At 42.3% G+C, this 24,471-nt stretch overlaps 1 protein-coding gene across 1 annotated transcript in view; it reads right to left on the bottom strand.

Annotated features, from left to right (window-relative positions):
- The window catches only part of LOC138595592 (gamma-aminobutyric acid receptor subunit beta-2-like), a 68,374-nt gene extending 52,784 nt beyond the window's left edge, over positions 1 to 15,590 (bottom strand). The window contains exons 1-3 of the mRNA XM_069666907.1: positions 15,439 to 15,590; positions 15,196 to 15,293; positions 14,498 to 14,565 (exon numbers count right to left, since the gene is read on the bottom strand). Coding sequence (XP_069523008.1) covers positions 14,498 to 14,565; positions 15,196 to 15,293; positions 15,439 to 15,521 — 249 coding nt within the window. The 5' untranslated portion in view covers positions 15,522 to 15,590. The remainder of the gene's footprint in view (positions 1 to 14,497; positions 14,566 to 15,195; positions 15,294 to 15,438) is intronic.
- Between the last annotated feature and the right edge of the window lie 8,881 nt (positions 15,591 to 24,471).

Here is a 24,471-nt window from a genome sequence, read left to right as displayed (position 1 = left end):
ATTTAAAGGAGAGCAGAAAGGCGACATACCTACGGGAAACTGACACAGCATTGTTTCATCTATACAAATATTACACATGAGGCTATTTAACTCCACAGAGGAAGACAGAGTTATGTTTCTGTTTCTTACTTACCAGCCATATAAACACTCACAAAAGATTGAACTCGCATTTCTTGCATGAAATCTCCATGAGTGCTAGATGCACAAGTGGGAGAAATTACAGCAACCGGAAGGAAAGCGTTTGGAGACACTCACACGCCTGACTAACCTCTCATCCAGGTTTTCCTTTGTCTTTATCTCTTATCCTGGAACACGCTCGCACAGCTGACAATATAAGGCTGAATAATTAAAAGGGCTGGAGAACTGTTTCGGGCATCATCTTTAGCGTCAGCGCTGACGTAAAACCGAAGGCCTTGTTTTCATCTTCATTATCCCAAATGTACCACTTCCTAGAATCCGAACAGAGAGGGTACTACAAAGGAAGCATTAACCTAAGACCCTGAACAACACGGCTGTGAATGCAATGATTTGTTTTGGGGGTTTTTTGCAGCCAAAGAAATGCGCATTTAAAACTGCACTCCAATTGTACATCAGTGCATAATATAAGCTAAAAGGATGGCAACTGAAGAGAGTAAAGTGATGGCAAAAGTATCTCCAAGCATGGGTCAATGGCTTCATTATCCCTCTCGACGCTATCCCATTATCGGGTCTCAGAGTCATGTTCAGCTGCTGTGAAAACCAATCCACACCCTCCTCGTCTCTCTTGTTTGGCCATTAACAACTTCTTGTATTTTGACAAGCTGCGAGAAAACAGAACGTACTGTAGTCTTGAACTCTATTGACAACTGGTGGTATAAGTTTCCATGCTTAGCGAAATCTGTTTGTGAGCGCCAGAAACGAGCCAAACCACAGTGACCCGCAAGACCAATTATAAGGCTTTGATGACAGGACAGAACGGCAGAACCTTGTGGGGTAAATCTATTCAGCTTGGAAGAAACACACAAATCAATAGATATCTCAAAAACACATTTATCCTGCAGGAATCAAATACGAAGCACTTTTAAATTACTATTTTCTCGGGTTTTGAAAATTGAGCTTTTTGAAAATGTTCAAAACAGCTTCTAAATCTCTTTTTGATTGCTTATTTGTTCAGCTGCAGTCACTGACAAATGTTTATGCTGGTGACTGCATGTGCCTAAAAACAGTGATTTGATTTTGACTCTCAATGCAGCAGACCAGAGATTATTATCAGTCTGTGTGAACAGGTAACATTGATCAAATCACTACTAAATCAATGCTTGTTACTCGTACAGTTGTCTGATAGTGTAAACAGAAAGATATTTCAGTGACCACATCCGAGTTAGGTAATCCAATATATTGAAACACAAAATCACAGTGAGAGTCGAAGAGTTCTCCCAGGTGGGACCAAATGGAGCTTCTAGACATGTTTTCCATCAGAAATCATTTTAAAAAAAGTATTTTCTATAACCACAGATTTTGTCTTTAAGAGTTTTCTTCAGTATCAAAAGTGATCCAGGTAACAGGAAGAGTAAGTGGAAAGAGGTACTGTAACCAAAACTGCATGCAAGTGCATTAAATTGTGCATGTTGACCAATATGTTGCCCAGTAAACTGCAGGAAGTACATAAGTAATCATGGAGGTTCAACGTCTGATGCTTTTGGATTCTGCACAAGTTTCTTCACAAGACATGACACGCCATGTTGGCGTTGTAAAAAATAAGAATAGATGTCGGCTTTGTTGGGATCACACTCTTGGGATGATCTGACAGAAAAGGGACTAAGTGAATGTGGTGGCCCCTTTTAAAGGCATAATGCAAAATAACAACAATTGTATCAGTTTGTTGTCATTGGGTTTCTCATTTTTCTTTCTAGATAACACTTGGCTTCCTCATAAAGCATACAACCTCCAGTTTATCCGTCCATCCATTATCTATACCTCTTATCCTGTTCAGGGTCGCGGGGGGCTGGAGCCTATCCCAGCTGTTATTGGGCGAGAGGCGAGGTGAGGGCTGATCACAGGGCTGACACAGAGAGACAGACAACGCTCACGTTCACACCTACTGGCAATTTTAGAGTTACCAATGAACCTAACGAGCATGTCTTTGGACTGTGGGAGGAAGCCGGAGTACCCGTAGGGAACCCACGCATGCAGATAGAGAACATAGACTCAAACCAGGAACCTTCTAGCTGTGGGGCGACGGCACTATCCAGCCCTATCCAGTTTATAGTTTTTGGATGATGCGATGTGGCCCCTATGAGCTATGAAAGATTTCTTCGTCAATAGTGTCCTCTTTTATTACAGCAACAGTTTGCTGACCACATTCATCTTTACAAATTTCAGTGTTTTTCAAGAACAACATTGAAATAGGCTTATAGGGTTTTTTTGTGTGAAATAAACACATACTGATAGATGTAGTATATGTGTGTTACACCCCTGCTCCATACCCTGGAGTGGAGACACTCCACTATTTAGTTGCCTGACAACAAAACTAAACGAAACAGACACAACTGCATGAACGCTCACACACCTAATGCACACACACTTTTGACCTTTGTTAGGTCACTGCGGATGGATGAGCCGAAATGAAGCAATCTCACTCTACTCACACTTTATGGGATATCATACTGAGTGTGTCAGACTGAACATGTTACCTTGATTAACAATCTAAAAATAGGTCCCACACAATGATGAGTGTTATCCCCACTACACAACACAGAGGAGTGCTTGCACACTCGAGTCAGGAGCGGTGTCAATCATAAAGGTGTTAAAGGAAATGTGTCTTAAAGTTTATTTAAAAGTGATCACGGCAGTAAAACTCATCTATTGTGTCTCAATAATTGGAAAGGTTGAAAGGTCACAAAGTTGACCCCTGATTGACCTCCTAATCCTTGACTTTTCCTTTATTCCACTGGCTCTAACCCTCACTGATCTCTATACACTTTCCATGCACTGGCGTTGGAGAAATGTGTGAAAAGCTAATTGTGAGTGTCAGAAATAGTTATTATACATAATGTAGTAATTTAAAGTCTAAGTAAGCCCTACCTATCAGCTCTATGACTGAGAAATACTCCAGCCTTCACTTGTCAAAGCCGAATAGTTGTCAGTGAACATTTAACCCTCATTAACACTGTCAATATATCGTTCAATTGACACTGAGTCTCTGCTTAATGGATTTGGACGAAGCTTTTTCTAGTGTAGGTAAGGCTGACTCTTTAAAAGCATATAATGGCTTCAGAAGCACATACCTGTTACCCAGTAAGGAAACATTAATGCTTCTGCCTTTCATGGGAAGCTTTTATCCAGTTAGTAATGTACCGGATATCACAGCAGAGCTGACACAGTGCTTTCAATAGCCGGTGAGATGAGCTGAACTTAAAGCTACTTATTTGATTAGGGACACTGATGATTCCGTATAACTTATTGCGTTTAAACTTGTCAAGGAATTTGGTTAGGGGGCATATTTAAAGTCATCAGTTGAGGTCAGAGGTCAAATACATCTTTAACTGTTGTGAGGAAATAAAACAATGCCCTAGTTATTATTATTTATTAAGATGCCTGATAAAATTTCTTAACTTTGAATGCAGGACCTTTTGTGTTTCTGTCCCCAAAGCAGCCAGTGGACTATACCAACAGCACAGACGTTAGCTGTAAGCTAGCTAACAACATTTGTGTCTGTGCATTTTAATTCAGCTCCTCTTGTCTCTCTATGCGTATGGAGTCGATGAATAAAACCCTGAGATGCATAGAAAAATTGTACTCAAGTTAAAACATTTTCAACTTTAAAGCCTCCATATTTAAGCATCTACATGTGACTTGTGACTAGAAGGATTTTTACCACGACAACTACATGTAACTGTAAGCAATGGCACACTTACAAATAGAGCAGTGGGGCCAGTGAACTGAGGGATGCTTCCAGAAATGGTAGACCGGCCGATTAACCCACTTCGATTTGTAACTCTGTGTAATCCCCCCTACAGCAGGGCCGCAGCCTTGTGTCATTAACACACAGGCAAAGAGAGCACGAATGCGAGGGAGAGCCCAGAGAGCGAGAGAATCACAGGGATGAGTGACTGTACCAGGGGAGTAACATCAGCTTGATATAGGACAGGTGTGGAAATTATTACCCTGCAATGAACGACTGGCACGATGGCAATATGCTGTCAATTCCCCACGCTCTGCCCACCGACAAGAAAACAAGATGCTGCTGTTTAACAGACCTACAGCTGCAGGGACCGGGCTGCTGTGTGATGGCTAAACATCCAGCCCATCATTCACTGTCACAGGCAGCAGTGAATCAGATGCTTAACTACTGAGCTTGTTTAACCTGCGGGAATTGATTACACACCTTCCTTCCCCTGACATTTAGAGCCGTGTTACTAATTGTACAATAAGCAGGGTCTGTAACATTAATAACGATCTAAGCAGTACATATTCATGACACTGGTGCTTTATGATGTGTGTGTTTGTGTGACGGATCTACGTCAGCCCATTTATCAATGTTAGATGTTGCAGATTGCGCAGAAATGATTTTCAAATATGATTTGTATAAGATAAAAACTAAAAAGCAGTAACTTTGTGTTCAGAAGACCCCGATCATACACACAAGGAATTACTTCACACAAGCCTACAACAAAGTGTCGCTGCAGGGCTCTTAGTGAGGCTTAACTGCGTCAGCTTTAAACGTAACACAGAGCTTGTTTTGCCAAAGAGAACTGAGAAAAGGCTTTTTCCATGCCATGGGGTGAGGACACATCCACGTCATAGCTGAAAATTCAGTTACATAAAGTTTTCCCCAATGTTGTCTTCCTACATTGTGTCCATATGATTCCTTTTAAATCAAGAAACCACATGACTTGAGTAAGACATGCTAGCGGCCTGGCCCTCACTAAAAGATTATTCAAATCTTAACAGATGTTGAAAATGTGAGAGACCCCACACCTGACGATATAAAATCATAGATTTGACAGTTTTGCTCCTATACTGTGTGGAGAGCAACGATTACGCCAGAGCAGCACACCACACACTAACAGGTTCCATTCACCAACAACCAGAGTCCCAACTCTCACAACTGGAAATCTCGCAAAACTCTCGCGGTCAAACAAGACTTTAGAGTAAACAAACATTGCAGGATGACAGTTTTTGGACTTTTTACTGAAAATTCAGGAAGAAAAAAGAACAAACTATGGAGCTCCCCGTTTGCTTTTGTCGCCATGGCTGCTGTTGTTGTTCTTCCTTCTTCAGTCAGCTTGCTTCTCCATTGGCTATAGTTTCGTTCCACGTGACAGTCCAAAGACTGAGTGCTCGGCTGTCCTTGGGGTTCCCCCCCACACAACAAGATAACGGATTTGAAATCGGTGCGGCCATGACGGCCTTTCGAGCAGATCGGGGGAAGTGAAACCACTCTTAACATCCCTCACGCCACAGGAACATCTGGCAAGATCATCTTTAGAACCATCAAAAAACTTTGCTTACGATTGTCGGAAGGGGGGGAATTATCTTGTAGTGTGTGCCCCGCTTAAGGCAATACTTCTCAACCTTAATTTAGCAAGTTTTGATGCTAACATTAGCTACATAGCACTAAACACCAATTACAGCTGAGAATGACGGGAATGCCGTTAGTTTTGCAGGTATTTGATCATAGACCTTTTATGTATTCCCCCACATATTTGGAGGAAACTCGGGACATACTAAAGTCACTGGAAAAGTTATAATTTTGACCTACAGTATCACTAAATATAAGCCAGAGGGTCGTACATATAGATATATAGAAGAAAACAAATAATGGGCCAAACCTAAGAAATATAAGTATAAAACTGGGACAAACATTTAAAGATAATTCACAGAATCACAAGCCAAACCGTTTGGGCAACAGCAGAAGCCTTGTGTAGAGACTACGCAGCAGATTTAAAGATACATCTACAGTAAGAGCGGGGATAACAATGATTCAGACACCATTTACCCAGACATCTTTGTACACACAGCTTATGAGATTTTGACTGTACATAAACCTGTGGTAATCTTGTCATTGTGACAGCTGCTCTGTCTACATCTCCTCCCTCATCTGCCTCTTGTTCATCTCAATATTCACCCCGTTCTGAATTCACATGCGCCCTTCCTCACCTGCCCGCCAGCTGTTGCTATGCCGCTTTTCCTGCACCAACGCTTCATTTAGTCACCTGCACACCGACAGCAATTGTAATTAGCATTGAAAAATATTTATTTACAAAGAGGTTTGCTCACAGTCATCCTCTGCCAGATTGTCTATGTTGTCTTGAGGCCTTACTGTTCCAGCCTTCGTTCTGTTTTCCCCGTCTCTACCTGTTTATATTTGGCCATCTGCCTGGCTTTTGATATACTGCCTATCAACCCCAGTACTTAGAATTTGTTTGCCATATCTGATTGACTTTGTTTCCAAGTGCTCGCGTATTGACCAAGGTAATATATGATTATGTGGGCCATAAATTTTGATAGTCTCTGTTTAAATATTTAATTATTTACCCTGTTTTTGGCACTCTGAGTCAAACCCATTGCTTCTTCTTCTACTTTTAAGTACATCTTTGAGAATAGAGCAGCTTTGTTTTGTTTGGTTTTTATTTAAAGGACCAAGCAATATAATAGTTGTCCAGGCAGTGTCGTAACGGAAGGTATTGGTGCGTTTGTTGGGGACTATTTTCAGCTGCGGATTAATACAAATGTGGAATCCTAGTGGGTTTGTATGGCAGCAGGGGGATCTACTTGGAGAATATGAACATAAGGGAAGCGTTCACCAAGGCGGGATATGCTAGAATAGAGAAAGCCTCCTCTGTTATGGCTACTGCATGTGATCTAAAGACAGGCTGCTTTTAGACCAGCAGACTTCCCTTGTCTTGCTTTGATAATACCACTTTACAAAATGAGTCTGACTCACAGCCTTCTTCTACATTCATGTGCATCATTCTTTACCCCCCCCCCCCCAAAATTGATGGTGTTGTGAATTACACACAACAAAATGTCAAGTCTTATAGCTGCGCCCACAGTAAGAGCAATGACTGTTGCTACCTAAACTTATCAGTATTCCTGTGAAGGAGACAGGTGCTCACACTGATCTAATGCGTAATGTACCGTTCTCCTCATACAGTATGAGAAAGGCTGTGAAATGACACTTTGTAATTGTTCTATCAGATATTTATCGCAGTTTTCTTTTCTTATTCTTTGCCCTCCATTGGGAAAAAAATCGCAATCGTCATCACAGCGACATAACCACCACCTTCATCATCATTTACATAATTAGTTCTGCTTATGAGTCAACACCTTCCTGAATGTAATATTGTCCCATGTGTCGTAAAAAGCCTCTCTCGGCGCACAGACCACCCACCTGATGTATGTCTCTCTCCCGCATTAAAGTGGCACATGAATGTAATCTAAATGGATTACTAAAACTCTACAGGGAGGCACATGTATCTGAACCTCCCCGCATGAATAATGCAAGGTGGAGCATGGGTTGTTTCAGCGCTCCAATCACACAACTCCTCATTCACTCCCTCAAACATCCCGTGAGACTTTCCTCTGCGCAGGCACGCTGTGTTGTTCTTATCTGTGTGTAATCTACAGCATACTGCTGCTGTGTATGTTTGGACGCATCAGCTGATACATGGAGCAGGTTGTTGCATCGCTCTTCAGGTGGGAAAGACGGTGGTTAAAATGACCTGATGTTTTTTCTACTACTTTCAGGTCAGCTGGAATTATTAAAGATAGTGCTTTGGACAGCGATGAGTTCAAAGCTTACCGTCCTTAAATACTGTGTGACATTCATGGCAGACACAATGAGGGAGGATTTATACTGTCCAAAAGTGTGCTTCACTTGTGGCCATGCAGTGGTTGCCATTTGTAGGCAAATACAGGCAGAAATGAAGAGTGGGCTGACAGCAACACAGACAAACAAACAAACAAATTCTTAATATTTTGTCTTCATGACTGGATGTACCAATAAAAATGTTTCCTTACATATGACTTTTAATTTGAAAGGGCACGGCTGTGTAGACAAACCCATGGAGAATTTTCACAGAGCTCTCCGCTTTCTCTCGTTTTTGGGGGGGCTGACGGCCCATCTTAACTGTTTTGGTTCAGTTTCAATGCTCCCAATAACCCTGTTTCCAGCAGTATGCAGCTCTGAATAGACACTAGATACCACCTGCCTAGCATCAAACCGAAAGGAGACAACTACCTGCTGAACATAGCGGAACGCTGAGCAGGACTTAATAACAAAACAGGGCGAAAAGAGGAATAACTCATGGATTTATATTCACAGGGTGGCCAGAAACTAGATTCAACAAGAGTGCTAATGTAACTAGTGTGCTGGATGTATAATAAGGCGACTGTTTTCTAACACATTTGCCATTTGTTGTTTACGGTTCTAAGGCGTTAATGACATGAAATCATACATTCTAAACGTCAATATCTCCGCCAATCAGTTTTTAATCGCATGTAAGCCAAAATCATGATCGGGGTTAATATGTGATTAATTGTGCAGCCCAAAGTTTGGATACTGCTTTTAGTTTTGTCATCCCATGGTTAAGGTTATCAGTATTGATGCTTGTGCTGCATGGATGATAAACTCAATTCTCATGGCACATTTAAACGGCTGAATTATTTGCATCCAGTCTCCGCCTCTGAGACTTGGACATTGTTCCAGTGACAATTTTTCTCCATCCCAGCTTTAACTTTCCAACTGGTATTCCTTGATTCATCCCAAATCATACGCAAACCATTTTTCCTATGATGTAACAAGAGATGGAGTCTCAGTTGTCAGATGTAAATCAGATGTATGTATCATCTGATATTCTATGCAGTGAAAACAGATCAATACCCTGATCATTAGAGCCCAGCTTCCTTCATATATTATATACACTCTCGCTCTCCAGCCAAACTCTAGCTGAACCATAGTTTGGTTTGGCCTTGCTCCGCCTGTTATGTAATTCGAACAGCTACTTTCCTGGGAGCTACATTTAAACAGCAGAGCATGAGGAAGCATGACTTGCAGCTGGTAGAGGATTAGGATTTATGAATGTGTGTAGGTACATGAAAGAAAGAGGGAGTGTAGATTGTCACTAGAGGCTTCTTAAGCATATGTCCACGTCTGCCCTATATGCTAGGAGGCTTATTATAGACTGAGGATAGGAAGGGGACGCGGCAAGAGTCCTCTGAAGGACTTCAGGAAGTCAACTTTTGAGCATGGAAAGTATCCTTGCAGAAAAAGTCAAAAATATGATCAATCATGTAAAAACAGCATCATCGTGCTTCTTTGTTGCGCAGCAAAATTGCACTTGTCCACTAAATGTATCACTTTATCACCCCTGATGTCATCTGGGGGACTTAGACCAAACCCCCGTCTGCTCATTAGCTTGTTATGAGCTGTAAAGATAGCGTGAAGCCTCTTTTAATAGTTTGACAGTGCCTCCATGAATTCACACGTTTTAATTGAGGAGCCTCGCACATTACTTTTCATTTATTTCCCTCCAAAATTGGAGTGTGTTGCAGTCTGCGAATCTTCACACGTTGCCTCTACACTCTCACCAGTTACCATGCGACCGTCATGGAGCAGGTTGGAGGTAATTTGAGTGCTTGACAAAGCCTGCGGTGATCCAGCCTTGTGGATAATTTTCGGTGAAGCAAAATCGTGCGCGCGATAGATTCATTGCCTCCTTTCAGATATTTAAAATGAAGTTGCGTTCATTACATTCAAAGATTAATTACACTGTGTCATTCATCTTTTGATCGGCACCATTAACATGACAATGAGCTGATTAAGTTGAGTTTCCTCCCCATTACAAACTGGGCGTTTAGTGGTAAATCCACGCCATGAAGATCTATTAAAATCACATTGACTTATTATTTTGGCTGCTCATCAATTTACAGTTTTGCCCACATCAGCAATATAATCTGGATGGCTGCTGTGAAATACATTTAGACTCAAGTACAGATGCAGTCTTAATATCATTTTAGAGCTCTCAGGTCCGGATGAGATATGACTCAATACCACATAAGTGCTTCCGTGATCTTTCTTTCCTTTATTATCATATGGCAAGCAATAATCTCCTGCCTTTCAGCCGGCATCCATTATGATGTATCACATTTGTTTAATATATGGTATAGTTTTCAGCGGAATCTCCGTGCATTTATAGCCGGCGTCCCATCAGAGATATCTCCTTCTCCGGAAGAGGAAATAACGGGGTACTAAAATTGGGCAGGCTCCCTCTCCAGCAATCAATAAGCTCCTCTTGACCTTTCTGAGCATCAATAATGGTATTTCTGCCTTTTGGAGGAGGATAAGAACTTTAGTTCATCCTCACACTGGAGTATTTCTTCCCCTGTGAAAACTGTTGGCTTAGGATTCAAGTGCTAAGGAGCTCAACTAAAAGCAAATATTGAGACTTAAATGGCATTGGAGAAAAAAAAGAGAAGAGCAGCGAGTACCAAAGAAATCAACCGATGCCTCTACATGCCTGCACGTACTTTCCATTCCATTCCTTTGACCAGTGCGCGCATTAGAGCTCGCAAAGCCACTAGCCTTGGGTTGAATGTCTAACATGCCATTGGTATGCAGTGTGTGTCCCTCTCTGTATGTCCACCTCTGAGTCACGCAGAGTGAACCCTCAGCAGCGCTCGGTACACGACCTTCCCTCCAACACCAGCCCCGCTTCTGGCCCTCCACATGGCGACTTGTTAATGTCACATCTCTCTCGCCTCTATTTATCTCTGTCTTTCTCTCTCTGTCACATTCGCAGAGGTGAAAATTTTGACCCCAAGGTGATACACAATCATATCTTATGCCTTTTTAACCCCCGGAAGGCTGGGGACTTTGGCTCCGACACCCGGGAACAAGTGACCTTTCATGGGTTTGTAATGAACACCAGGCACGGCCTCCTCATTCCATGTCTGGCTCGCCTAAGTGACATGTAATGTAGTTTTATATATGGTATATGACTCAGTAAAGCTAGCTACTGGTGACGCTTTACCTTAGAAGACCTCAACAGTCATCAGCTTTTTCTCAACACTTGTCTTCAACTAAGAAAAGGAGCGGTGTTTTGGGGGGTTAAATCCAGGATGTACTTTTGGACATCCGACCTGCTTACCTGACAAAACACAGAAGAGGACTTCATGTCCTTTGGGCCACTCGCACTTGAAGGCTTGCATACTTAGTTTGGTGACTCATCTTGCGTGTGCTAGAGGCCTGTGTTGTTTCTAAATGGGTTTCTGCTCTGTGACATTGGTAACAAAATGCTAAAACAGATGGTTTAAGACAACCCTCTTTGCAGGTCTTTATTTTAATGGCCCCTGTGGAAAAATCTAATAATACTGTATTATCATGAGTCCATGTCTCTGCTTTTAATGGAAGGCCCTCAACAGAGAGCAGCGGTGGGTGGATAGACGAATATATTGTTAATACACACCAAAGCATGGATGTCCCGCTCTGCCATAATGGCTAATGGGACACTGTTGGATACATCTCTCTCAGTGACATCTCTCCATTATCCTCAACCCCGTTCCTTATCTGTTCTCTAAAGAAAGTACCCAGGGTGGTTCTCACTCCCCGCACCAAAATAAGTGGCAGACAGAGCGCCAGATGGGGGGGGGGGAGGAAATGGAAGAAAGGAAAGTGCTTCTACACCAGCTGCTATCCTGAAAAGTGGTTACATTTATAGGAAAGGGGGAGCGGATCAAAGATGCCGAAAAACCATTACGCACACATGTGGCCTCTTCTTTTCACGGGGCTCCAGCGGGTCAGGTGGTAATGACTCCCCCCTCACATTAGAGGGTGTTTAGTGGGCCGAACCTGACAAAAGAGGGGAATGATCAAAGAAGCTGTGCTGTGCACTGGTTTTGTGTGTTCGGAGGGTGAGTGGGATTTTTGTTTTATTTGTTTGGCCATGTGTGTGTGGGTGTGTGTGGACAAAAACACACGGCCCTGGCGTACTTTTTGGAAGCAGCAGAACAGCAGAATAGTTGTCCTGTTTTTAGGACATGTACTACTGCATATCAACACGTTCTTACTCCCAACTACAGCAGCCTGGTTTGTGGCCCTAAGCTTCAAAATATGAAGATCTTGGTGCTAATCTTGCATCCGTCTAGCTAGACTCTTCTCCTCTGTAGTCCCCCGGTGGTGGAACGAGTTACCAAACTCCATCTGGTCCCACCTTTAAGAAACACCCAGCTCTTTCATGAACACCTCTGCATTGCGAGAAGTTGGGACTGAGTTGCGGTGATCTTTTGTTCGCGCAGACATGTGAGATGTGTGGAAGGGGACGAGGCATCGGCACAGTCTTTTGACCTCATGTAGATAATATTACAAATGTCGTTTTGGGTTAATAAATCGGTCAAATGAGGACAACACAATAAGCGGCTGCAGTTGTGATTCTTGGATATCTACGTGTGAGTCAAGAAGCGGAGCCCTGTTCAGGAGGTATAGGCTAGTTTCAAACTTTGGGACTGGCCAGAACACATGCTACGAATAGTAACTACTGTACTACACAGGGTTAAAAGAAGTCAACTTCTTTTGTTTGTTGCCCTCAACTGCCATCCCCAGAGAACACAAGCAACGATCAAGACAGGAGGGAACGAAGTCAGTAAGAGCCAACAAACAGCTTCAACTGCGATCGCTGGTTTTATCACAAATCATCATAATCAACAACATCCTCAATGTCATCATCATCAATAGCTATCATTAAGTGCAGAGGTGTTCATGAAATCTTTAGCTTCTTCCTAAAGGTGAAAGGGACTCTGCGGACCGAATGTTTGGTAGCTCGTTCCACCACCAGGGGACTACAGAGGAGAAGAGTCTAGTTAGCGACTTATGGCCCTGTTGTGATGGGAGTACCAGGCGCCTTTCATTGGCAGAGCGTAACTTTGTACTCTGAGACCTGACTTCAAAGCCTCATCAAAATAATATACTAGATAATCACAACAAACAAGTTGGGTCGCTGACCAGTCTGCCATTGTTGTGACCAAAACTACGGCTAAACATCTATGCTCATTCTCTTTTGAATTCCACTCTGTGCTACATGCTAACTCAAATGTAAAAATACCCCAAAAAGTGACGTTTATAAGTTGCAGAGCACAATTGTATTTATTTGTAATTTAACATAAAGAAATCAATACCTTCATTTTTGCAGAGAAAGCTACGTATGGATAGCTCCATCCTACATCATACTTTTACATTAGATTCCTGGAAATACTTCCTGTTTCCACACTCAAATATATACATACTGTACTTGCAGGCACTCTTACACACACACTCAAGCACACAAATGCAAAAACACAATGTATACCAGTTTCCAAGCTCTTACATCGGTTACACTGGGAAAACATGCCTTTAATTAAGAATTCAAGGCTGCTGTGGAGGCCTCTGTAGACCTGCACTGTGTACGGCATGTGAGTGCTTGTGTGTGTGTGTGCTTGTGTGAGTGCATGTATGGGAGTATTCCTGTGCAGGCCCTCTGTGGTTACACATGCAAATAGACATCATCTCATCTCCACGCGTCAACATAGTCTCCATGAAGCACGGAGACGACAACATGAAGAACAGCCTTTGGGTTCTGCTGCCAAAAATATTCCCGCATGTAATCATTCCTCGACATCACAACGTGACTCACATCACAGCTTGTAACAGTGTAGTAACAACTGCAACACCAGAACACATGTGTGCAGAGATGTAAATGAAAAGCTGCTCACTCCAACAGCAGAGGTCAAACACAGACGGAAACAAACTGCTGATGACAATAGACCAATCAGAATCTCATGCATATTACCATAAATATCAATTTTTGCTCACCTTGTCGACTGCATAATAACTGTCAGGAGTAACCTTCCATGATGATAAAATACAGCCTTGACTTTCTGTTGCACACGGTGGTGCAGTTCTAATATCTCATCACTAGGAGGTGCACTTGTATGAAGCAAAACTTAATCTCCACTTCCCACATCCTCAGCTCTCAAGTTCTTCCACTGACACTATTTCTAATGGAACACTTCCACACCAGACAAAACAAATAATATCTCATAAAGCAACATATACGCCAGGGTGACAGATTGCCAGCATTGTAAATGGAGCTTATAATATAACTTCCCTATAAGGCTTGAAGAAGGTGATTTGATTGAACTTTTATTCCCATAAATCATTGATTTTGTTCGTTGCTTGTGTACCTGCTCAGGAAATTAAGCAGCCAGCAGCTTATGAGTTCGAAAACAAAACATCCATAAATGTCAGTCTATTTCAAAACCCCAGAGAGGTCATGTCATCAACCCTCAAACAAAAACAATCACTGCCTTTGAATCGATGCGAGCGATCGGAGGGGGGGGGAACACACATGTACACAGACCTGCGTTCAGAGGGGGTTCCCCGGTGCTTTGGGAGGGTATTTCCCCCTGTTAGCTTCATGCATAGCTGCGATCATTAGCCCAGAGTGGTCACTCAAAGAAGTGGTAATAATAGCCTACTTACCATATTGACTTCTGATACCATGTCTATGCTGGCTATGTCTATATTCATTCCCACTCCAACCGGCGCACCTGGGGCAGATCAAAACAAATGTAAGCAGCGTAAACACTACACATCACGTGCAGCCTGTATGATTGATTGACATATATTTAGGAGAAACGGTTAATAAAGTGTGCGTGTTGTGAACACAGATTTAAAAATTTAGCAGTTGTCAGCCGGATAATAGTTTACAGTGTTCATTTCGGGTGGGATTAGATGCGCTGAGCTGCGGTGGAAGTGCTGGTGATTCCCCTAAAAGTTGTTGACATGAAATCATGTTTGCCTGGTAGTGACCACATGAATTGGAACATGGATATAAACAACAGAGGGGACTATTTTTTTTCTTAAATTCCAACAGACGTGCACTGGGAGTAGACAGCCACCTTTTTACTGTAGTGTTTTCCCCCTTTAAATAAAAGGCTGATGTATTTTAGCGTCCACCAGCTCGTGTTTTCTCGCATTATGTGCGCACTCTGGGTTGTTTTGGCACATTTTTTTTGCCTCGACTGTATCATATAAATGTCTCACACTGATGTACTTTCCAAAATCGCAAACCTTATTGAGTTATCGGTGGTTGCATTAGCGATACAAACACTGTACTATTATACAGGCTGACAAGGCACAAACTCGAGCAGAGTTGGTGATAATACGAGTTCATTTACCTCCGAAATCTGGCCTCAATCGTATATCATAACCTTTCAACAGTCTATCCACCGTTTCTTTAACCACAGACATATTGCTAGGGTCATTAGCACCGACACTATGGAGGGAAAGAGAGAGAAAAGGTGCACAGAAGATTTGAATACGACACATTCTTGAAGCATAAAGTGTCCAAGAGTATTTTCCATGCCGTCTGTAACACTTAGTAAAAAATGAGTGGAGCTTCCTCCGACCCTGTCACTTACCTTTGGGCGCTCACCACCGTCACTACGAGAGGAAACAACCAGACGCAAAAACACCTCATTCTTCTTTTTCTGAACACCGCCATACTTATGTTACGTGTTTTTTTTTCTTTTAGTGAAGAGAGACGAGGTCCAACTTATTCTCGCCAGTGCAGTTATGCCAATGCCGGGCGCATGCGTACTCCCGACCACAACATCAAGAAGCGGCGCTGCTGCTGCTGGTAGTGGCAGAGGTAGTACCCAGACACGGAGGAAATTTAAAGGAGAACCAAGACTACAAGTTACTCCGGGGCACACTGGGGTATCCCTGTGTTTTTGTTCTCACCCAGCGTGACTGTTTTAGAAGCGGTAATTGTGCTGTGTGGAAAGTTAGTGGTTCGAATCCACGGGGGGGCGAGGTTGAAAAATGTGGGTGGGTCTGCCTCTTGCTTTTCGCTCTAGAAACCCGTCAGCGAACTAATCGAGGGGTCCCCGAGCAAGGCACTTAACCCTACTGCTCCTGCAGAGCTGCTCAGGATCTCCTTAACTCTGAAATTAACAACTCAACTTAAATTAAGTTTCATGAATCACTACGTTTTTTTAATTAACCACGAGCACAAACGTTCACATGACGCGGAATCCATAATTATGTTAGATAATTATGACAAGAATACGGCTCTTAATTTATATTTTAGGCTATAAGTTGAATTATAAATGAATTTATTTTGTGTTTATCGGAAAAATACTGTTCAATAACATAAGACTCTTCATGCATGGGTGTGAACTCGCACGTGATGATGAGATAATCTTGTAGTTTGAAGTTTTAGTGAGGGAACCGAAAATAATAATAGTATGATCACTCCTTCAAATATAAAATAATAAATAAATGAATACATAAATAAAAGGGAATATCAGAGAGAAAGAGCATCAATATCAGTGGGTGACTCTGTCCATGGTGCTGAAATTCCTGAATTCAGCCATCCCCCGCTCTGTGACGCTGTCCATGGTTCTGAATGCGCTCCCCTCACCTACTATCGCTTTGTCTCAACACAAAAAGGGGGGTTCCGTGCTATAAATGCATCCCTGCACTAACACTTGCTCACGCATCGATCTCCACGCACCCGGGCCTCTGACGACAGCGAAAAGCGTGGCTTAATACTCTGAGAGGCGCGATGCCAATGCAGAGCCTCGGGGTTGAAACCGGGATGCATGGAGCAGAGCAGTATGCACTGAAGCCTACAGTCAGTGCAGCTCTCGCAGCCATGCACGCTTGTGGCTCCACGCACTGGTGAGCAGGATGTGCGCCACTCACCGTGTAAAGTCGGACACGAAACGTCATGGATATGGTGGGATCAGAGGCGGATGCTAGAGCAGTGAGCCCTGTGTAGGAGTCCTGCAGCGGCTCCCCTGCCTGAGAGAGGAGGGGGGCAGAAGTGATCCAAGCAGGAAGATGCTAAATGTACCGCAATGTACAAGCACAAGTGGAAAATGATAACTGGCCCTAATGTGATTCTACCCATGTTGACATTTTATTGATTTGGTGACATTAAATATTAGAACCAGTTTAATCATTTAAATAAGATGTAAAACTATGCACCCTATTTGACCTGAAGGGGGCGTTGTGAAATATAAAGACATGCAAGTCAAATTAAAGGCGGTTTAAATTTAGAAATAATTAATGTTTTGTTCTCAGCCCCATTACACATATTGATATTATATCTACAGGGGGGGGTGATATAAAGTTGTTGAGAGACAAAGCTCAGTTTGCCAGTTGCATTTTTAGCTTTTAATTCACTCTATAATTACCCACACCTGTCAAAAAATCAAATTAAAAAATAAATTAAAATTTAATAAAATATCAAAATGTGCAACATATTACATCTTATTACCTATTTATTTTTGGTTTCATCATTGTGTGGCAAAAAACAAACAAGAAATAGGTCGAGCTGAGAACACTTGCATGTCAAGAGTCCCTAATGTAAGATAACCTTCATAGTAAACACTTGGCCCATGACGCTTCGCTATAGCAGTGTTTGTCAATGTTGGTTGTGATTGAATCACTTGAGTGCTTAAGCTCTTTTTTGACAGTGCTTATTTTGTCTCCACCATGAAACTAAGGTATATTTTGCCATTTACAAAGCACTTCAGTTAAGTATTGTTTGCGTATCCTCCAGGTAATTAGTAGAGATTAAAAAGCATGACAAATGTAATTGGTATTTTGTTCAATATTAGTTGATCAAATTGACACACATGTATGTTCATTTTGCCATCCCACTAAACTCAACAGCAAATGTTCAATGCATTGCCATGGTTTTGCAAAAAAGACTGGTGGTGCAAGCTGTTAACCCAGTGCCTGGAACTACTTTAACTTTGGTGGTGTGTTACTAAGCAATTGTGTGTTCTCCATGCAGAAGGATCAGCACCACGGACAGCACTCATGACAATTGGTTCTACTTTTCCTAATGGGCCTGCCACCATTTTTTTTTATTTATGTCAGTTATGCAATCAACCCCCAACCCAAAAACAGAAAACACTGCCGCCATCAGAACCAAACTCCAATCTGTTGTTTCTCATGCATGCACAGATTTTAGTGACTGTCCTGATAAGTAGGTCAATCTATTGAAGTAATGTGCAAGTTTGCATGTGTGGGACAAAGAGGGCATGATCGAAATCAATCAAAGTTTACACATCCCAATCTCTTTTAGCATGCCTTTCATAGCTCATTAATATTTATCTGAGGGCAAACAGATGGTGGGACATAAAATGCTTCAGCAATGATAATATTGTGAGTATAAATCAAGAAGAACTTGTATTGTAACCCTTCAAAGTCAGTGGGTGGATGTTCACATCCCCCAGAAACTGGCACTGATGCAAGCAAACAAATATGTTGACCTGCTTCGCTGTTCTTAATGCCTGATTTACTGAACTGTTTAACTTTCCCAAAAGCGCTTTAGCTCTCCTCTTTTCTCTCTATACTTATGTCTTTCTGCATCTTTGCACTGAAAGGAATATAATGCCTGCTTTTTTGAGCCCCTCAGTAAAATAGCATGCATTTCTGCCACTGCAATGTTAAGGTTGTCCTGTGCTGAAGACTTAAAAAAAACAGGATGTCCTCAGCGTCTGAAAAAAAACAAAAAAAAACGGCATTTGTGTTGTTTCGTGTCAGTAAACAGGGGTTTGTTTGCTGGAATCTTGGCAAGATGATGAGAGATGTGCGTGTGTGTGTGAAAGAGAGAGCGAGTGAGGACTCTGTGCCTGAGTACACAGATAACACATCTCGGTCCATCATCTGCCATGACATTGACTTTTGCAGTAAATAACCACAAACATGATGAAAGAACTTAAATATTGGCAAACAAAGTCACACACTCAGTGTTTCATTGGTTATATGCCAAAAGCTTTAGTTCCCTTTGCTGATACACACACGCACACATTGTTATGATTTAACTTTGGTGGACAAGCTTTCTTCCCCCAAAAATAGGAAGTGAGTCTATTATTATATCATGACTCTGAGGTAGGTAAACACATGAGCACATACTACAAAATCTAAAACCTTGATGAATGCTTTAATAAGGCTTCTTCTGAATCACAGAGTAGCTTTCTGAATTTGAATTATGAGACACTGTGGTGAGGTGAGGCATCCAGCATCATTATTTATTCATGAAAAGGACAATTTCAGTACAACGACAGGTTTATCCACATGTCTCATTTAGGAATGTGTCCTCAATCAAATCTGGCTAAAGGTATTGTAAAACCCGGTAGAAAATTGGCGAACTATTAAAGCCGGTTGCGATCAGCTTTTATTTATTTACACATTTTCGGTTTGTCCAGGCTTGAAGGTGGTAAATTATGAGGCTGAATTACTATGCAGTGCTTAATAAACCGCTACAGCTTGTGGTCTTACTGCAGAGTTTGCACCTGGTCTGTTCTCAGCAGGTAACACCTCCCATGGATTTACTATCTGATATCCATCCAGCACCACTGAGATGGAGCGGCAGCGTGCCAAAGCACATGGCCAACAATACAGTGGCACCATTTCATCCACTTGCTGTAATGACTCGTTTCTTGGAATGGCACACTCAATAAAGAAATGAATGGCTGCTGTGGGTTTGTGTAGATGTACATGTGTTTGTATGAAAAAGCTGGTTAGCTTAAAACGACCTCCTAAATGTGCTTTTTAAGTTTAGTTGTCAAACTGAAAATAACCACACGCCAATAGCTTCAGACGGTTAACATACATAACATTTATAGTATAATCAAACACCATTTGTCAGCCGGAGATGAAAATTGCACTCTGCCTTCCTGTAATTAAAACACCTCTCTGTATTTCTCTTTTATATGTCCTGCAATTATAGCATTGACATAGCTGATTAGAGCTCCTTAACTCAGCAGGCGAGCTCTATTAGAGGCCTGTGGAAGGCACTTTTATATGATGGCCTTCTAATTATTTAGAGGGTGGGTATTTAGGTCAGTGAGACACAAAAAGAATTTAGAAACCAAAGAAATCTGACAACTAGCGAACTGCTGTGTAATTATAGGTGACAGGGACATGATTGATTATATTTATTAATTTAATTCAAGCATAAAGCACTGCTTCCTGGACTGGAAATACACGTGATCACATGCTTAGAAAAGCCATGGAGGAAACACACAGATCCTTTGTCTCGCTAACAGTTGAAAAAACTTGCATGTAAAATCGTCAAACTACAAGTGAAAGACTTGCAATCAAAATCGTACTCAACTAAAAGTATTACCAGTAGAATTAACTCAACTTAAATGATAATGTCAAGTTAACTGCATCCTGCATCAACACCATCTGTCATTATACATAAGCTAGAACAAAGGAACAAGTTATTAAGCAAGCCAAACATTAAACGCAAATCCACTGGTATCACTTTGGTTGAGCTAAAGTTAGCAAGCAAGCTAGCTAAAGTAGCTGATTGTTGCGCTGGTTGTTTTTAACGTTAGCTGCTAAATTACTTTTCAAACGGCAAGCTAGCTAATTTATCTGTCGGATAAGCTCTGCAAGCAGTTGAATAAGCTGATGTTATCCACTCAAACAGAATTGTGCTACTTTAAGTGAAGCTAGCAGCTTGCCTTCATTATTGAGCAAGCTAACTTTAGCTGACACAACCAAGCAAGTATCCCCACATGAATCACTAACGATCAAGAGTTTCTTCCCAACATCGGTCACATTTTTCCGGCTTTACTAGACAGAACATTTTGTGCTTTGCAGATGACTCCCTGTTGTGGTTAGTGCAATTCCACTGGTGACGCTAGCTAGTGAAGCACACTGCTAGCTAGTGTAGCACATGGTAGCAAAGAAAGGCAAGGGACTTATTAGCGTACATCATTCTAGAGATTCCAGGTGAATCTGCTCTAAGTCTACAGGCTGTTATGAACAACTAAGAAACATGGGAGAAGCTTTCAAGCAGCGTTTCAGGAGCAGGACCACTCAGCCGCGCCTCTTCTGGCAATCCTATAAATACCACCTGGCACCCCCTTCCTCCCACGCCTCCTCCTCTCTTGGGTACTGACGGGATCTGTCTTGCCTTTAGGCTACAGCAGATTTCCTACCAAAGCTTCCCCTCAGCACTGATAAAAGAGGTTGTTTTTCCTGCATCAATAATTGTGATGCTCTTACATTATCACCAGCAATTTTGTTCATTAACTTGTAACCAAGCCTGACAGATACGTAGACCGCCATGCTACCAAAAGTGACGACGCTCCATCCATCACTGTTCACCTTTACTGGAAGCTAAATTGCCCCGTCAATTTTGCCTCAAAATGCCCATGCATCAGTCTGGACAGCAGGGCTTTTTCACGCAAGCCCTGGCACCACCTGAGGGCCTCTGCTGGCCAGGATCTCAACCTGTCAGGCAAAATGTCATGCCAGTGGGTTCAACCTTCGAAGTGTAGATAAGCAGGACGAACGAAGCCCATCAGCCAACCGTTACGCCTCATTACCCGCCATCTACCAGAGGAGGCGCCACCTGCTACCATGTCAAGGTTAGCGTGTCCTTCCCAGCCTATCCACCAACCAAAACAGTAGATATTTGGCAGAGTCCTCGCCTACTTTCACACATTCAGTCCTCCGCTATGCTCCTGACAGACGTTGGCTATCATTGCCAAATCTGCTGACAGGAGTCCAGGGTGAGTGTCAGCTTTAGCCACAGTTGGAGCCGGTAAAGATGAAGGGAGCGGTGGAAGGAAGGAAGGAAGGGTAGGAGGATTACTTGGCAGGTCTCTGCCAAAAGCCCCTCTTTTGGTATCTTGGCGTCAGAAGTGATTTAGAAGGTGACACTGGATGAAAACACAGTAGTTGGAAGTGGTGCTGCCGTTTCACCATGCCGCCTGCAGAATAAAAAGTCCACAAGCCACTGTTAACGAGTATTATAGTTTCCTCTTCAGGTCCAGGTTGAGTTTCAGCTTTAGCCTCCCAAGACGCCACCCAAGAATAAACCCAAGAAGCAGTTACTAAGGTGTGGATTAAAGTTTTCATGGGGATTTTCCTCACTTAAAGTTAACCAATCCCTTTATTTATTCCACTGAGTAAATTGCAACCTGCACAGGCCCGCAGCTGCTTCGACCAGGTCAGGCTTAATCGGATCATCTCAGTTTGCAGATAGCTCCACGGAGTTGGCAGAGAACCACCTCTGCAGGCTCGCTGACTTCAACTTGACATTGATTCTTTACAAGTGGTAACCATAGAGACTGAATACTAACTTTCTATTCTTACACCTGCTGAAGGAGGAATATCATATGCACGGCGATGGTTCAGAATGTCAGAACAAATTTAGCATCAACTATTTGCGTGTTTCTTCATGATGAAACAAGCGTTGAAAAAACATTTAACTCAAAGGATTCATGTGTCTGCTCTTGTGCACATATTGGTACTGTATTGTTTCATTGCAAGTGTGTTTCTGAGTGTACCTTTTGTTATTCCTGTAAGCTTTGAGTCTCTGGATTCAGCCTTAGGACGTTTTTCTGAAGTGGTCAGTGTGTCCATTGTAGGGGGCTTTGGCCTTTGGTATAAGTCATTAACTATAATCAGAATACAGTTTCAGTGTGAACAGTGCTTTTACACTACATGTCACATTCAACCTTTTACACACACCACCTCCAATCAGGATCTATGCACATTCATACCTGATGGCTTTGCCTTTGGGAACAATATGGGCTTCAGTGTCTTGCCCAGGGACACCATGTCATCTGACAGTCAGGGATCAAACCCCCAACCTTCTGATTGAAAGACGACCGACTCTACCACTGAGCCACAGACAAAGTTTCTCTAAAGAGACACATTCATACACATTCGTGTTGTTGTACTCGAGATCGGTCTTGGTCTCAGGACCTACTCAATACCACTTTTCTCATCTCGGACTCAACTGCCTTTTCACGTGGTTTCAGACAACGAGGGCGAGGGATGTGGTTTCAAGCCTGGCCAAGACCACAGCTGCTGTAAAATAATTTCCTGTGCAGAGTCTGATTCATAACAGCATTACTGTTGATGGATGCAAAATGCATTGCTTCAAATGCAACCACTAACCTGACCAATTCTAATTGCAACTTTTATTGTCTGTATGTCACTCGCACTGCTCTGGCCTCGACTTGGCCTAGGCCTGTCTTTGTAATGGTTTGGACTTCGGGCTAATCAATCAAAGTCTTGGCCTTGTCAGGGTCTCAATATACTCTGATCTTGGTCATTACTTGGTCTTGGTTCATGTCAATTTATGTAAAAAGCACATTTAAAAACAGCAGCAGCTGACCAAAGTCCTGTGCAATGCATAAAAGAAGCAATAGACAGAAACCAAAGCAATGAGACAGACCCAAACAATAGGCTGCCTATTCAGGACGTGGGGGCTCAAAAGCTAGCATATACAGGTATGTTTTGAGGCGAGCCTTGAAAGACTCAACAGAGGGCGCAGACCTGACACAGGATGGAAGGCTATTACACAGTCGAGGGGCCTTGACTGAGAAAGCGTGGTCACCTCTAAGTTTAAATTACAGCGGAGGAATGCCAGGAGACCTGTGTCAGAAGATCTGAGCGGCTTGCAGGTTTTGTAAAGGCTGAGAAAGGGGACCAAGTCATTCAGGGCTTTAAATATAAACAACGCAACCTTAAAATCAACCCTGAAGCGGATTGGAAGCCATTGAAGAGAGGCTAAAATGGGACTAATATGCTCCCCTCTTCCTGGAACCAGTCAGCAGCCTGGCTGCAGCATTTTGGACCAGTAGCAGGCGGGACAGGGACGACTGGCTGATGCCAGTATACAGGGAGTTACAGTAATCGAGTCAGGAGGAGATGTACGCAGGTGGTACCTACTATAACAGTTATACACACCAATGCTTTATCAACCAAATATATGAGTGTTTTAAACATGCACCACAATGTATAACACATCTGTCTATAAACTCCAGATTAAACCTGATTATATTAGAAATATGAGCTTTTAAAATTCTTGTACTGGTAAGTTTCTCTCACTTTGTATTTCACTGGGAGCTGTTGGCAGAGTTTTATACTGATGAAACTTCTGTTTTCTTATTTATTCACCTTAAGTGTACAGGTCAGCTGAGGCTGTGAGGAAGTTTTCTCACAGTGGAAAAAGCTCAGTCACGATAGGCGCTTTAACATATTTCTTTTTCATCTTTACATGTGTGATACCTGCGTTTGATGTATTCTTCTTTGTTCCTATACACTGTACATGTACACAGCTGTTTTATGCATACATTTACATTTCAAATGCAACTACAAACCTTAAGGCAATAAAGTTTATTGAATTTACTTTCTGTTTCTGCTTCTATTCCCTCTCTGCGTGCTGCAGGCTGTTGGCAGCTGTCCAGCAAAGTTCATTGTGAAGCTCTGGGCTTCAGTCAGGCGAAAGGTCAGCCGAGGCAGTGAGGACAACTGTTTTCTCAAAATCAACATTTATTTTATCCTACTATGATATGGTTTGGTCTCCATGGAAACTGCAGTAGATATCTACTGGAGGTGGTGCAGCACATCATGTATAAGGAGTAGAGACGTTAAAAGGACTATAGGTTGTATGCGCTGAT

Source organism: Semicossyphus pulcher, unplaced genomic scaffold (assembly GCF_022749685.1).
Source record: "Semicossyphus pulcher isolate SPU_LCO1_2020_fin unplaced genomic scaffold, fSemPul1.0.p SCAF_10, whole genome shotgun sequence".
NCBI classification, from domain to species: Eukaryota; Metazoa; Chordata; class Actinopteri; order Labriformes; family Labridae; genus Semicossyphus; species Semicossyphus pulcher.
The sequence above is the reverse complement of the archived record's forward strand: the minus strand, read 5'-3'. Positions and strand labels throughout refer to the sequence as shown.